Source organism: Giraffa tippelskirchi, chromosome 2, assembly GCF_054371585.1.
Source record: "Giraffa tippelskirchi isolate mGirTip1 chromosome 2, T2T-mGirTip1v1.2.pri, whole genome shotgun sequence".
NCBI classification, from domain to species: domain Eukaryota; kingdom Metazoa; phylum Chordata; class Mammalia; order Artiodactyla; family Giraffidae; genus Giraffa; species Giraffa tippelskirchi.
Window position 1 is genome coordinate 198,372,890 of NC_137276.1, and position 16,226 is coordinate 198,389,115.

Genomic DNA, 16,226 nt, shown 5'->3' on the forward strand with positions numbered 1-16,226 from the left:
ATAGAATCACTAAAAGAGGAGGCAATGACACTTCATATAGATTTTGGTTTTGTGCCTAAGGATTTGACCTCGCAATTGTAAATGTCACTGTAAACACGACTCTCAAAGATCTTAAAAAGCAGTATAATAAGTTGTTACATAGTGGAAATAATTATTATAATCCTGCAGGATGAATGCACAACAAAAAAAATAATTCATAGTTGATTGAAACTTATTTCTCATTGATAGTATCTTATACTTTTATAAAAGTATTGCTAAGCAAGATTATTTCATTAAATGCAGGGGTGTAAAAAAGTAATATTGCTAAATTAATATATTTTTATACTAGTTTAAATATGTTATTGTTGCTGTTTAGTCATTAAATTGTGTCTGATTCTTTGTGACCCCATGGACTGTAATCCACCAGGCTCCTCTATCCAAGAGATTTCCCAGGCAAGAATACTAGAGTGGGTTGCCATTTCCTTCTCCAGAGAATTTTTCTGACCCAGGCACCAACCTGCATCTTCTGCACTGGCAGGTGGATTCTTTACCGCTGAGCCACCAGGAAAGTCCAGTTAAAATATGTACATATAATCAAGTTGATAAATAGTGTAACTATATGTTTAATTGTTCTATGAGCACCCCTTAAAATCTCTTGTCTCCCAAAACATTTTCTTTTGTGTTATATCATTGGGCAAATGAGAGGTTTCATTAAAACTGAGTCTCTTTATATTTGGGCACATATGTCTGAAATATTTATTTATAAATACTTGTAATCAATTACTGCCATGAGCACAAAGAAGTTGTTAAATGTTTGTATATGTCTGGTTACTTATGTATTTGAATTTTTAACTAATAGAACTTCATTCTGGAAAGTAACATAGATCACTTGATTTAAAACAACAACAAATTCCTTTAAACACCTCCATGAAGGACTGAAGTAAACACTAGAAACTTCTTTTCATGTATATATAGATGTGCCTTTTCCATCCACAAAGCACTAGGGATTTATGATCAAACCATAAAGCTTACATAATATTAGAATGATAAAACTTAAATATATTTTTGCTAGAAAATGAAATCAAAAGAAATCTTTGTTTCATTTTCTATTTATACAGCTTTTATTTCCATTGAATATAGCTGAAGTATAAACTAAATTATGTGGATTACACTTGTGACATTTTAAAACAGTTAATTAATCCATAAAATCAACTGTTAATTCTTGAAAGACATATTTTTTAAAAGGCTTAAAAATATCAAATTAGATATTCCTTAGCTATTTCTCAAGTTGTAAAAAATGTCACTTTACAGTCTCATAAAGCAGGATTAAAATTTTTCACAATGGAATAAAAACATCTTAATCAGAATCATTAAGTAATCAATAATGGTAATAAGGATTCAAATTATATTATTATCACTATATTAACTGTTTAGCAAATGGATGTTTTAAAATCCATTTCCAGACATTTAAAGATATCCCTAAATACTAAAAAAAGAAAAGAAAAAACCTCTATGACTGGAAGTCTCTGTTAAACACGAATTATTACACATCAAACACTCAAATCAAAACATAAGTATGGAATCACATTATTGGCTTTAAGTCTAGTCAATATTTAAGTCACAATATTTGTCATAATACTGTCTTTAAATCTCACATAGCTGTGAGAACTTTAACCTCTCCCTCCCACACGCCTCTGTGAAAATGGTCCTTAGTGATAACTGTTCTTTCAGACAGCAAAATAGAAACCTTTTATAAATATTAAAGTTCTACAGAAATGCTAACATTCCTAACCCTTTCTCATAGTTAAGTTTATGTGTCAACTCATTAGGCCACGGTACCCAGATTTTGGTCAAGTACCAGTCTGGATATTGCTGTGAAGGTATTTTTAAATGATATCACATTGCAATCAGTAGACTTCGAGTAAACCACATCACCCTGCAAAATGCAGGTGGGCCTCATTCAATCAGTATAAGGCCTTCAGAGTAAAATAAAAACAACAACAACAACAAAAACGACAAGTGAGGTTCACTGAAGAAGAGATTCTCCTCCAGACTGCCTTCAGATGAGCTGCAATGTAACTCTTCCCTGTCTCCAGTCTGCTGTCCTACTATGCATATTTCAGACTGGCCAGCTTCAACAATCACTTGTGCCAATTTCTAAATATTAATCTCGTTCTCTCTCTGTCTCTCTCTGTAGGTGTTTGCTGCTGCTGCTGCTAAGTCGCTTCAGTCGTGTCCGACTCTGTGCGACCCCATAGACGGCAGCCCAGCAGGCTCCCCCGTCCCTGGGATTCTCCAGGCAAGAACACTGGAGTGGGTTGCCATTTCCTTCTCCAATGCATGAAAGTGAAAAGTGAAAGTGAAGTCGCTCAGTTGTGTCCGACTCTTAGGGATCCCATGGACTGCAGCCCACCAGGCTCCTCCATCCATGGGATTTTCCAGGCAAGAGTACTGGAGTGGGTTACCATTGCCTTCTCCGCTGTAGATGTTTATGTACTATCTATTTTAGCTAACCAGCTATCTAGAGAGAGAGAGAAAGAGAACGCTTGTCTCCTGTCAATGTACTCTAAAATATATTTTGTTCATGTGCTTGTTTAATTGTCTGGCTTGCGCACTGGACTATATATCCTCTCTGGGCAGGGATTTTATCTGTCTGTTCTCTAACTCTCATGCCTTGTACAAAGAAACTCTCAAAATATATGTGTTGAATTAATTAATTAGATTTTTAACCAATCCTTCATATACTAAAGGCTAAAATAGAGTATTTGATTTTAAATTTAAAGTACATCAAAGAGGGAAAAGTATAGAAATGCACAAAATATAGTGAATTTATATTTTAGGTGAAATGGGCATATTTATTGAACTAATTTGACTACACTTCAATTATTAGATCTGATTTCAAATTATTTCACTATTATCTACATACATACATAAGGAATAAAGATATTAAGACGATGTTGAATATTTAGGATATAAATATAGATATTTATATCCTACATAATTTATCTAAAGCAATAGATCCATATTTTCATTACAGTTCCTGAACTAATTTTCTCCTAGTGCTTATAACAGTGGACAATTGCTTACACATTCAGTATATGTTTTTAGTTGTTTGCTAGAATTATAAAATGTAATGTGATTTAGTTCTCTAAAAACACTTAATCAAAATCTATCACTCAACTAGAAAGCCCGGTTAAGTCCAACTCAATGTGTAAATACAGCTTCTTAATTTCAGTTTATTTTAGAAACATGGAGTAACTTAAACTTATTATTGAATAATATCATTTTTACAATTCTTAGTTTTAAACTCAATTCTTGAGAATAAAATCAAAAAACTTTCCAAAGGTATATAGTATCTTCTAAATAGTTTAATTAAAGTTAATAAAAATAACACATCCTATTGCCAGGAGTGAGGAAAAAAAATAATCTATACAAAAGACATCTAAAAGAGAACAAAAGCATGTGGTATCTGGAGATAAGATAATTGTTAGGAGAAGATATAAAACTATTTTTGAAACAGAATTAGAACTGTTTATTTTATTAAAAAGTTGACATAGGTTATCTTTAGTGTTTATGACTTGCAAACTAAAGTATTTAATATTTAACATGTTTAAATACAAGCAGCAGCAGTTTGGTAATCAAAATGAATAATTTGAATCATCTCAAAAATAAATTCATTATAATTAGGATATTTTAGAATATGATTAAAACATTTAAAAGAAAATGTATTCACCTTTCTTGTCATCAAAGTACAGAGTCTGTTGAGCTGGATTTGACCACTGGAGGGAGGTGTTATCATTTTGATCAACCCTGCAGGTCAAAATTGCAGTTCCGCCTTCAACAACGGTTACATTCTGTGTGAGTGGAAATTGCCCTTGGCTGCCTAAAAAGGGATTAAAGAAAAGGTTGATTAAATGAAACTTATAAAATGATTAACTCTCCAAGAGTTACATGGACTTAACTTCTCACTCCAAGTAAAATTTAAACCAACCAAACAACAACAGCAAAACTATACATTAGAAAAAATGCAAAGATAATTGAAAACCTTTAATTAGAGGACAACAGTGTGATATACTATTAGGACTTCTTTACATTCCTTTACATGCTCCAGAAAACCTTCTCCTCCTAGGCACACATAAAGATGTATATTTAAATAGTAATGTGATTATCATTAATTTTGCTTGGCCTTGCATTAATTATATGGTGCTAGACCTGGCTATCTTTGAAGATAATAATTCTGGATGAATATAACTCTTTAAAGTAGCAGAAGTACACTAAATACTTCCCTTGCGAAAGTGAAGTCGCTCAGTCATGCCTGACTCTGCGACCCCATGGTTCCTCTGTCCATGGGATTTTCCAGGCACGAGTACTGGAGTGGGTTGCCATTTCCTTCCCCAGGGGATCTTCCCAACCCAGAACCTGGGTCTCCTGCACTGCAGACAGACGCTTTACCTTCTGAGTCTAGCTTTTATAATTCTGAATAAAGTGTATAAAATATGGATATTAGAATGTTAGATTCAATTTCTGATAGAAAAAATTAAAAAAGAAGAATCCTCTTACACCAGGGTTTCTTGTAGACGTAGCTGTTTTTAGAAATACAAAATGTGTTGGAGAAAACAATGTAAGCATTCTTCAAAACGTGTTCATCTTATAAAATATCCATCAAAATCTTAAAGTGATTACTCTAGCCCAGAAGACAGAGATAATATTCTTTTTTGTTTCTTTCTGTAGTTTTCTGATGTTTTTTCCAATGAATATATATCACTTTTGCAATCAGGGAAAAATATCTATAAATGACCGTTGGCAATTTGGATATTATTAGAATATATTCAAGTTTTCCATCTTCCTAAATGTCATACTAATTTATTATTTATTACTAATTCATGTGATAACATTTCTTAGTAAAAGCACTTCTAATAGTTAAAATCCGTGCATATAGAAACATAATATATAAATTTCACTTCAGCAAGATGATCTGGAGATGAACTCTGCCAAGTCTGGAAACAATTAACAACATGGGTAAAAAATGACTTTCTAAAGCCAGGTTAAAATGCTATTATGTGAGCAGGGTAGTTCATTAAGTCAAGGATAATTTACATATGCAAGAATATTATGATAACTTAATAGCACCCAGGAAATATATTTTCTTTTCTTCTTTAGTTTTGTAATGATTCTGTCATTACTACAAGTACCAAATGAGGTTATACTGGAGCTACTGGGATAAAGATTCTTATTACCAAGAAGCCTGTTGATTGGCACTGTAAGAGGGAGAAAAGCCTGAAGGGGAAAATTTCTTTCCAGACCTAAATGACACAAGCACAGAAGTCCGTGACCACATTATATAATTAAGCCTATCAAGTACAAAAATCTGCTATCAGTAGCTTTGTCTCCTCAATGCCAACCTCTTTGAGTCACTATGGCAACTCCCCAGGATATATCCCTGTAATCTTTAGGGTGGAGTTTTTAAATTGAGGTTAGGCAATGTCTGGAATAAATTCTTTGATAGTTGACTTGAAAGTCAACAGAAGCCAGAATGGGATGTGTTTTGCCTTCAGCTCAGAGGTGACCTCTAGCAGGGAAACATGAAGAACTATCAATCTTGTGAAGTGAAGTGAGGTGAAAAACTGCATCAGAGAAAACATGAGCTAAAACAGAAGGAAGGAGTAATTACCAAAGATATCAGATTAGCAGCTCATAAATATGAAGTTCAAATTCTTTTTAAGATACTTTGCTCAGGTGCCCAGCTATTGACATAATGCATAAACTGAGCAGTCTAGGGGAGAGGAGAAACTTTAAGTAATAAAAAGCACACAACTGTTAATAAATATACATAGTTCATCCCAGATTACGATTTGACTATCAACTGGTACATAAATAATACTGTCTGCTTCTTCAAAGAAGTGGAAAAAGAGCAGTGATGCTTGCAACAATTTCATCCACTACATTTGCAAAATAATTTTCAAAACATCCCCATAAGAAAATATTATCCTTCTCATTTCACAGATGGGTAAACTGACACTGGGAGGTTAAGTGATTTTTTCCATGGTGAAATGGAGTCAATGAACCATTTGGGGTTTGTTCTGAAAGTTCAACATTTTATTCTTATTTTTCCACAAAGGCTGCTGGGTCATATCACTATTTGTTTAAATGTGAATTAGATAACAATGAAAAACAAAAAAAGAAAAAGAAAAGAGTATTCTTTTAGAAAAAAACCTTGAAATCATACCTAGCTGAACTACATCTTCAAATCAAATAAGGGAGGATGTCAATGTTAATTTCCTTTCACTATCCTATCTTATTTAGAAATTATTTGATAATTATTTCAGTCTTTCCTTACCAACCCATAGAAGAAAGAAACTAATGTTTGTCAGGGTGTTCTACATGACAGGGACTATACAGACCTGCACACCTATACATTATCCTTCCAGGTATGCCATCAGGATGGCTCCTCTCCATCTTCTCCTCACATGGGTTCAGACTTTAAAGTACTATGACTTCAGTTCCCTGGAATCTTGCATCCTAAAATCCCTAAAGTCAAATAATTAAGTTTCTCCAAATAAAGAGCAAACTCATGTTGAGAATTTACTAATCCTCGATACCCTTAGGATATGTGGTTTACAAAATCAATTCAGAAACCAATGTTGTAGGCAGTCGAACTTCTCAAAGATTTACACTGTCTTTTATTTCTGTTTATAACCTAGAGACAGCATCAAGTTTGCTGTTACTTTTCTCTTTTAACTCCCTCCTTCCTTAAAGTTCACAGGTTGTCATTTAATTCAAGTTCAGGAAGCCTTTCTAAAGACATTACTAATTTTCCCAATTGGAAAAATAAATGTATTACTAGCCTAAAAATTCATCCTCAATGTATTTTTCCAAATATTTTGGCCATCTGATGCGAAGAGCAGATTCACTGGAAAAGACCCTGATTCTTGAAAAGATTGAGGACAGGAGGGGAAAGGGGTGACAGAGAATGAGATGGTTCAATGCAGTTCAGTTCACTCACTCAGTCGTGTCCAACTCTTTCTGACCCCATGAACTGCAGCACGCCAGGCCTCCCTGTTCATCACCAACTCCTGGAGTTTACTCAAACTCATGTCCATTGAGTCAGTCATCCAACCATCTCATCCTCTGCCATCCCCTTCTCATCACATCTTCAATCTTTCCCAGTATCAGGGTCTTTTCAAATGAGTCAGTTCTTTGCATCAGGTGGCCAAAGTATCAGAGTTTCAGCTTCAGCATCAGTCCTTCCAATGAATATTCAGGACTGATTTGCTTTAGGATGGTCTAGTTGGATCTCCTTGCAGCCCAAGGGACTCTCAAGAGTCTTCTCCAATACTACAGTTCAAAACCATCAATTCTTTGGCACTCAGCTTTCCTTATAGTCCAACTCTCACATCCATACATGACCACTGGAAAAAAGATACCCTTGACTAGTCAGACCTTTGTTGGCAAAGTAATATCTCTATTTTTAATAAGCTGTCTAGGTTGGTCATAGCTTTTCTTCCAAGGAGCAAGCATCTTTTAATTTCACAGCTGCAGTCACCATCTGCAGGGATGTTGGAGCCCAGAAAAATGAAGTCAGCCACTGTTTCCACTGTTTTCACTGTTTCCCCATCTATTTGCCATGAAGTGATGGGACCGGATGCCATGATCTTAGTTTTCTGAATGTTGAGCTTCAAGCCAACATTTTCACTCTCCTCTTTCACTTTCATCAAGAGGCTCTTTAGTTCTTCACTTTCTGCCTTAAGGGTGGTGTCATCTGCATATCTGAGGTTATTGATATTTCTCCCAGCAATCTTGATCCCAGCTTGTGCTTCATTTAGCCCAGCATTTCTCATAATGTATTCTGCATATAAGTTAAATAAGCAGAGTGACAATATACAGCCTTGATAGACTCCTTTTCCTATTTGGAACCAGTCTGTTGTTCCATGTCCAGTTCTAACTGCTGCTTCCTGGCCTACATAAGGATTTCTCAAGAGGCAGATCAAGTGGTCTGATATTTGCATCTCTTTCAGAATTTTCCACAGTTATTGTGATCCACACAGTCAAAGGCTTTGGCATAGTCAATAAAGTAGATGTTTTTCTGGGACTCTCTTGGTTTTTCGATGATCCAACTGATGTTGGCAATTTGATTTTTGGTTCCTCTGCCTTTTCTAAATCCAGCTTGAACATCTGGAAGTTCACAGTTCACATACTGTTGAAGCCTGGCTTGGAGAATTTTGAGCATCATTTTGCTAGCCTGTGAGATGAGTGCAATTGTGCAATAGTTTGAGAATTCTTTGGTATTACCTTTCTTTGGGATTTGAATGAAAACGGACCTTTTCCAGTCCTGTTGCCCCTACTGAGTTTTCCAAATTTGCTGACATATTAAGTGCAGTACTTTCACATCATCATCTTTTAGGTTAAAATAGCTCAACTGGAATTCCATCACCTCCACTAGCTTTGTGTATAGTGATGTTTCCTAAGGCCCACTTGACTTCACATTCCAGGATGTCTGGCTCTAGGTGAGTGGTCATACCATCGTGATTATCTGGGTCGTGAAGATCTTTTTTGTACAGTTCTTCTGTGTATTCTTGCCACTTCTTCTTAATATCTTCTGCTTCTGTTAGGTCCATGCCATTTCTGTCCTTTATTGAGCCCGTCTTTGCATGACATATTCCCTTGACATCTCTAATTTTCTTGAAGAGATCTCTAGTCTTTCTCATTCTATTGTTTTCCTCTTTTTCTTTGCATTAATCACTGAGGAAGGCTTTCTTACCTCTCCTTGCTATGCCTTGGAACTCTGCATATATCTTTCCTTTTCTCCTTTGCCTTTCACTTACCTTCTTTTCACAGCTATTTGTAAGGCCTCCTCAGGCAACCATTTTGCTTTTTGCATTTCTTTTTCTTGGGGATGGTCTTGATCACTGCCTCCTGTAAAATGTCACAAACCTCTGTCCATAGTTCTTCAGGCACTCTGCCTATGAGATCTAATTCCTTGAATCTATTTGCCACTTCCACTGTATGATCATAAGGGATTTGATTTACATCATACCTGAATGATCTAGTGGTTTTCTGTGCCCTTCCTATGTTATCTCTTTGCTCAACCATCACTAAGCCAGCAGTAAACATATGAAAAATATTGCAAGTCTTCACTGAGTGTTCACAATATGGTAGGCACTATTCTAAGTGCATTTCCATTATCGAAGATTAAATCTTCATGTCAACCTTGTCATTATCTCAATCTTGAAGACAGGGATCTGATGCAAAGTGTCATTCAACAATGTGCCATAGTCACATGGCTAGAAGGTACAGCAGCCAGGTATTAAACTTTTGCCCTGGGTTTTCAAACCTAACATGCTTAGCCATAGAATTACTTTGAAAATAAAGTGAATTTTCATTCTGACTCAGCACCTGTTATAAAATAAATATATAATATTTTTATTTTTAGTTTTTCCTTATTATATTTTTAATTGGAGGATAATTGCTTTACAATATTGTTAGTTCCTGCTCTACATCAAGATGAATCAGCAATAGGTATACATATACTGCCCCCCTCTTTGAAACTCCCTCCCACTTCCCACACCATCCTACCACTGTACGTTTTCACAGAGCACCAGGTTTCAGCTCCCTGTGTCATACGTACAGGTCCCTGTGTCCCACTGTCTGTTCTGTATATGGTAGTGTATATGTTTCAAAGTTACTCTTTCAATCTGTCCCTCCCTCAACTTCCCCCACCGTGTCCCATAAATTTGTTCTCTCTGTCTGTGTCTCCATTGTTGCCCTGCAGTCACCATCCACAGTTTTTTTTAGAAACCAAGAAGAAAAGCAGTCACTGCTTTCACCTTTTCTGCTTTTATTTGCCATGAAGTGATGGGACCAGATGCTGTGATCTTAGTTTTTTTAATATTGACTTTTAAGCCAGCTTTTTCACTCACCTCTTCCACTCTCATCAAGAGGCTCTTTAGTTCCTCTTTGCTTTCTGCCATTAGAATATCATCTATTTATTTGATGTTATTGTTATTTCTCCTGGGAATCCTGATTCTAGCTTGTGAAGAATCCAACCCAACATTTCTCATGATGCACTCTGCATATAAGTTAAATAAACAGGGTGACAATATACAGCCCTGTCATACTCTGTTCCCAATTTTGAACCAGTCAGTTGTTCTATGTAAGGTTCTAGTTGTTTCTTCATAACCTGCATACAAGTTTCTCGGGAGAATACCAGGTGGTCTGGTATTCCCATTTCTTTAAGAGTTTTCCATAGTTTGTAGTGATCCACACAGTCAAAGACTAGAGAAGAGTTAATAAAATAGAAGTAGATGTCTTTCTGGAATTCCCTTGCTTTATCTATGATCCAATGGATGTTGGCAATTTGATCTCTGGTTCCTGTGCCTTTTCTAAATCCCATTTGCACATCTGGAAGCTCTCAATTCAAGTACTGCTGAAGCCTAGCTTGAAGGATTTTGAGCATAACCTTACTAACATGGCAAGTGAATGCAATTGTCAGGTAGTCTAACATTCTTTAGTACTTCCCTTCCTGGGAAATGCATGATGATTGATCTTTTCCAGTTCTGTGGCCACTGCTGGGTTTTCCAAATTTGCTGACATATTGAGTGCAGCACTTTAACATCATCATATTTTAGGATTTTAAATAACTCAGTGGAATTCTATCACTTCTCCTAGCTTTACTGCCAGCAATGCTTCCTAAGGCCCACTTGACTTCATACTCTAGGATGTCTGGCTGTAGGTGAGTGACCACACCATCATGGTTATCTGGGTCATTAAGACCTTTTTTGTGGAGTTTTTCTGTGTAGTCTTTTCATCTCTTTTTGATCTCTTCTGCTTCTCTTAGGTCTTTATTGTGCCCATTTTTGCATGAAATTTTCCTTTGATATCTCCAACTTTCTTGAAAAGATCTCTAGTTTTTCCCTTCCATTATTTTCCTCTATTCTTTACATTATTCATTGAAAAAGGTCTTCTTTTCCCTCCTTGCTATTCTCTGGAACTTTGAATTCAGTTGATCATACATTTCCCTTTCTCCCTTGCTTTGAACTTTTCTTCTTTCCTCAGGTATTAGTAAAGATTCCTAAGACAACAACTATACCTTCTTGAATTTATTATACTTTGGGACGGTTTTGGTCTCTGCCTCCTGAACAAGGTTACAAGCCTCTGTCCATAGCTCTTCATGCATGGTTTACCAGATCTAATCGCTTAAATCTATTTATCACCTCCACTGTATAATCATAGGGGATTTGATTTAAGTTGTACCTGAATGTCCTAGTGGTTTTCCCACTTTCTTTAATTTAAGCCTGAATTTTGCTGTAAGGAGCTGATGATCTGAGCCACAGTCAGCTGCATATCTTGCATGGGTGTGTGTATGTGTATATATATATTCTTTTCCAGATTATTTTCCCATGTAGGTTATTACAGAGTATTGAGTAGAGTTCCCTGTGCTATATAGCAAATTCCTGTCCATTACCTAGTTTATATATAGTAGTGTATATATATTAATACCAACCTCCTAATTTATCCCTCCCCCCATTGAACTGACAGTTTTACTTAGATTATTGAATATATTCCTCTCTAACTATGTCAGTGGTTAAAAACCATTTAGAATGCTTTCAGTAATGATATGTAAATAATTTTCTAATTTATTTCCGTGAAAGACATTTTAATGAAGAATGATTAGTCAATATTTTGAAAGGATAGCTCTCCTGACCCTGTCTTTAAATAGTTCCCATTATTCCTTCAATGTTTCCACCTGTCATATACTTAGGAAAAGATTTGTTCAAATTTTTCTTTGTTTAGATTAGGAATTGCCAAGTTCAAAATCAAGTGAACTGAAATTTGACCCCTGCTGACCTCAGTTAGTTAAGAGTTGTCTTTCACTTTCATGCATGCCTTCTTGTCTGGCCACCAAGAGTCTAGCACACTGTCACACAGAACACAAAGAGACAAATTCTAAGATTATGGGCACCTCAACCTTGGTGGCAGGCTGTGATGTGCCATTAGCATAAAGAAGCAATAGCATAACAGTGAAGAGAGATCTTTGATGCCAGCAGTACTGCTGAAAGAGAGCAGACAGGTGAAGATGCATGCTTGAACACTGATGCCAAAGTATGGCTCTGCTGCCATAAATGGCATTATTCAAGCCTTGCTATCTCTTGAATGGATGATGAGTGAAAGCAATGGGTTTCATCAGCTCTTTTCTTGTGCTAAAGATTAATTGTGGACCACAACAGTGGATCAGTGTACACTGTGCTTGAGTGCTTGCTTACTAAGGGCAATAATCACCTGAGATATATCTAGACAGACAGGCAGAGGTTGAGGCCTTGCACATCTGAGAGGGAGTTGCAGTAAATGATTTTTGAGGATAAATGATCAAATTTTGTGGGTTATTTAACAGGAACTGCGTACTTCATTATTTTTCCTTCCTGGAAATGAGCAAAACTTTCTCAAAGGAAGAATCATATTTAAAAGGGTGAATGGAAACAAAAACAAGATATGAAGACAATTTAAGATAAACTTTTACAATAAAAAAGTGCAAATGTGTCATGAGATAAAAAATACTACATATTTTGACTCTTCCTTTTGGAATGTATTTATATATAGCAAAAACTGTCAACTCTTTTAAAATTTATTTAATTTGCTTAATTCTACAAGGTATTGGCACCTGTATCAAATGGCATACCTAATGCTTTGCTTTGTTTTAAAATATTTTCTGTATTCTCTCAAGAGCACTATTTTAAATGTAGAATACAGGTCTCATGTTAGGTTCCCTTATTTTGGTTATAAAAGCCCAAATTCCAGATAGACCAATAGATAGATACAAAATAGGTTAAAGGTTCTTAAATATCAACCTCAATAAGAAAAGACAGAAATAGGTAACTCATTTTTAAATGAAATACAAATATAACCTACTATTATTTAGGGTCTTCCCCTCAACTATTCTTAGCATTGTGCTTCTTTCTCACTCTCATTTGTTCTATCAACTGGTTCTGAGTATTTACACAAATAACCTGCATTTTAGAAAGTTCAAGATCATTCTTGTTGCTTATATTAGAGTCTAAAAATATATCTAAATGCACACACAGCATGCTATTACTTCCACTAAGTTACTGAAGGCATTCTAAACAAATAAACTTCTAAAGTGAAAGTTGTAGCTCAGTAGTTGTATGGACTGAAACACATACTGCATACTAAAGCCTATTGATCTGAAAAGCACAGATGTCATTAATGTAGGCTTATAATTCTCAGGAGAAGTATGATGAATGCTCCATCATGTGAGAAGGGAAATTAGAGGAAAAATTAAGACTGATAACTAAGTGCAAAATGTTTCCACTTTGGGAATGCTGCTCTGTTCTTTCAAATACTTAGAATTCTCTAATCATTTCTTTCCTCATTTCATTCCAACTTTTAGGTTTGTCTAAAAAAACTTTAAGTATATTCTTTTCCTTGGCTACCACATATAATTTATTTTTCTTTGATTCTACTTGATTCTCTCAGATTCAGTTTGCCTTATAGAGTATAACACCTGGTATCCACCTTCTGTGCCACCTCTCTGCCCAGCCACTATGGAACTTGGCCATCAGTCTGGTGCTGCTTGCCAGTTTCCATAGAGACAGGAAGTACTTTGGAGACCTGTGTTCCTTTGCAACTGTCAGACCAATGCAGGGAAGAAACAAAGCTGGCGGGCAGTGGGTCTTGGAAGGCCAGGAAAGGTTGGAAGGGCTTTTTCATTTTGGTATCAGAGTGTAACAGTGCCAAATTGGAAGCTTCAGAAATAATCCTGTAGACTAGATCCTGTGTTCGCTATGGCCATTGTGAGAGCATTCTGCTTCCAACTCATGGAGCAGAAATTCTTGTGTACCCAAAGGTTGGCCCTAGTCCTTTGTTGGCTTCTGATTCACGACAAAAGGCTCTTTCAGATTTACAGTGGCTCCTACAGCTCCTGAACAAAGAATCATAATTTTCCTGAAGAAATTTCACCTATCTCATTTCCAGACTATGATGATAGGTTTTCCTGGACACTCTTCAGTTCAGTTCAGTTCAGTCACTCAGTCGTGTTAGACTCTTTGCGACCCCATGAATCGCAGCACACCAGGCATCCTCGTCCATCACCAACTCATAGCAGACCAGAAAACTTATGTGATAGCCATAGGATGATTACCAGTTGACCTACACTATGACTGTGAGTAGGTGATCCACTTAACTACATGGCATATCAAGACTAGTCACCATCTGCTGCATCTATTACAGTATTTATAATTTAGAGTTAATTCTTGATTATCAGGATCAAAGCTAGTCCTAGAACAATTTGCAATACAGGTGAAATAAAATTTCATGTGCCTCCTTTGCATTTAAAAATGTTTTTGTGTGATTGTATACCTCAGCCTTTTGTATTATACATATTTCCAGCATAGTTATTTTTTATATAAAGTAAGCTTCTCTAGTTTCTTCTATTAATTTTATATTGCTACACCATATCACAAAGTTTAGGTTTTCCCTAAATTAAACAATTAAGTAAAAAAAAAAAAAAAGGCCTGAGCTGCAGAGAATATTTACAAAGTTCTGGGAAACATGTTTAATTCCTGCTTTATATTTTTGCTTAGTGGTTATATTGCTTTATCATGCTTTAAAACATTATCCAATTAAAAAAATATTCCCAACACCTTTTAACATGTATCTGTACAAATTCAGTTCTTCATATTTTAGCTTATTTTTCTGTTTATTACCCCTGCATAATAAACATAAAGTTGCTTACATACCATGGACCTAGTAAACTAGATTAAATAAAAATATATCTGGCTTTACAACCAAAATTGATTTATATTTAAAAAAAATTCAAATATATTTTGTTTTCATTAATTTAGCCATAATAAATTCATTCCTTAACATGTTTTGTTTTTTTCCCCCAAAATTCAAACATAATTTCTTGAATGAGCACATATAATTTATCAAGGAAAAAGTGAAGTTTAGAGTTGTTCACATTTTTATTCACAAGGATTCTTTTCTTTCTATAGAGATAGATCTTCAAATTTATGATATGGAAGAATAAAATGCAAAGGAAATAATTTTTCAATGAAAAGGAAACTCTACTTTTTGTAAGGCAATATAAAAGAATGAGAGGGTTTTTAAACTATTTCTATAAAGACAAAACAGGCTTTCATGGTAATTATCATGTGTGCATAAAGTCATTTTGTCTTTCTAGAATACTGTTTTCAGGGTGAATGAACAAGACCTAGAACTGACTAGCTTTACTTACTAACTGATGAACATTTGAGAGGCAGCCTTCCAGAGAAAAGAAATTTATGACCACAATCACAGTCTGGTTCACAGTGAAGCTCAATCACATATCTAAATTCTAAATTGAGATGTCAACCTGGAGGAAATATTCTGGAAAGGAACACACAGATGTTAAGACTCTTCTGAAGACAGGGTGAGTAATATAATGCTGAGCATACAATAATTAATCTTCTGTAGACAAAAATAAAGTGGATTGGGTGGGACATAACTGTTTAAAATTGAAATCCTTGGGGAAATCTTCAATCTGATACTAAAAGGGGGAAAAAAATAATGCATGTATTTTGTTTTATTCAATAAGTTTTAGAAGGTTGATATATTTTTAAAAAGAAAAAAAATCTTAATTGCAGCACTTTTTAAAATATTTTATAATCTTAAGGAAAATTAAAATTCCTAGTAACATTTCTAGGAACAAGTCAAATGGAAAAAATAAAAGGTAAAAAAAATAAAGCCAGTATACCAAATCTTAAATTCAAATATACATAGATTCAAATATACAAAATATAACTAGCAAAATAAGGTAAAAATAGTGAAAAAAGTTCTAAACTGAGAAAATATTGACTTCTCTCTGGCTTTCATGCTAGTTTTCCCTAATTAAAACAAAAGAAAAATATTATACCAACTCTAATTGTTAACATATTGTTGCTAATTAATGATTTGACTTAGATTCAGTAGATATATTTTGGCAACATCTTTATTTTAGATTGAATCACATCTATGCAAACTCTGAAAGCATAAAATAATATTGACCATTTCAAGTTACCTATACTTTAATATTTTTTCATGTATTAAATAATTGCATTGGTGTACTGAATAGATATACTCATATAAAAGTGTGACTTAGAGGTCTAGATTATAACTTTGGATTAGAGGATATGGTAAGAAATTTTGAGATGACACTGATACAAGATACAGGTGAGAAAAAATGTGATATCAAACTTCTGTCATTTAATCATGTATAC

The 16,226-nt window shown here is 34.9% G+C and overlaps 1 protein-coding gene and 1 long non-coding RNA gene across 9 annotated transcripts in view; one reads left to right on the forward strand and one right to left on the reverse strand.

Moving 5' to 3' along the window:
• Positions 1-16,226, reverse strand: part of CADM2 (cell adhesion molecule 2) — a 1,189,836-nt gene that overhangs the window by 268,297 nt on the left and 905,313 nt on the right. For 2 of the 7 annotated variants that reach the window (XM_081552246.1, XM_081552256.1), the window contains exon 2: positions 3,713-3,862. In XM_081552246.1, the coding sequence (XP_081408372.1) occupies positions 3,713-3,862 (150 nt within the window). Of the gene's footprint in view, positions 1-3,712; positions 3,863-13,495; positions 13,573-16,226 lie in introns of those variants that run through there. The other 5 variants (XM_081552244.1, XM_081552266.1, XM_081552260.1 and 2 more) reach the window with 5 other exon arrangements.
• LOC145530922 (uncharacterized) overlaps positions 13,577-16,226 on the forward strand; it is a 62,706-nt gene continuing 60,056 nt past the window's right edge. The window contains exons 1-2 of one of the 2 annotated variants that reach the window (XR_014072104.1): positions 13,577-13,682; positions 15,173-15,400. This is a non-coding gene — a long non-coding RNA (uncharacterized LOC145530922). The remainder of the gene's footprint in view (positions 13,683-15,172; positions 15,401-16,226) is intronic. The other variant, XR_014072103.1, reaches the window with a different exon arrangement.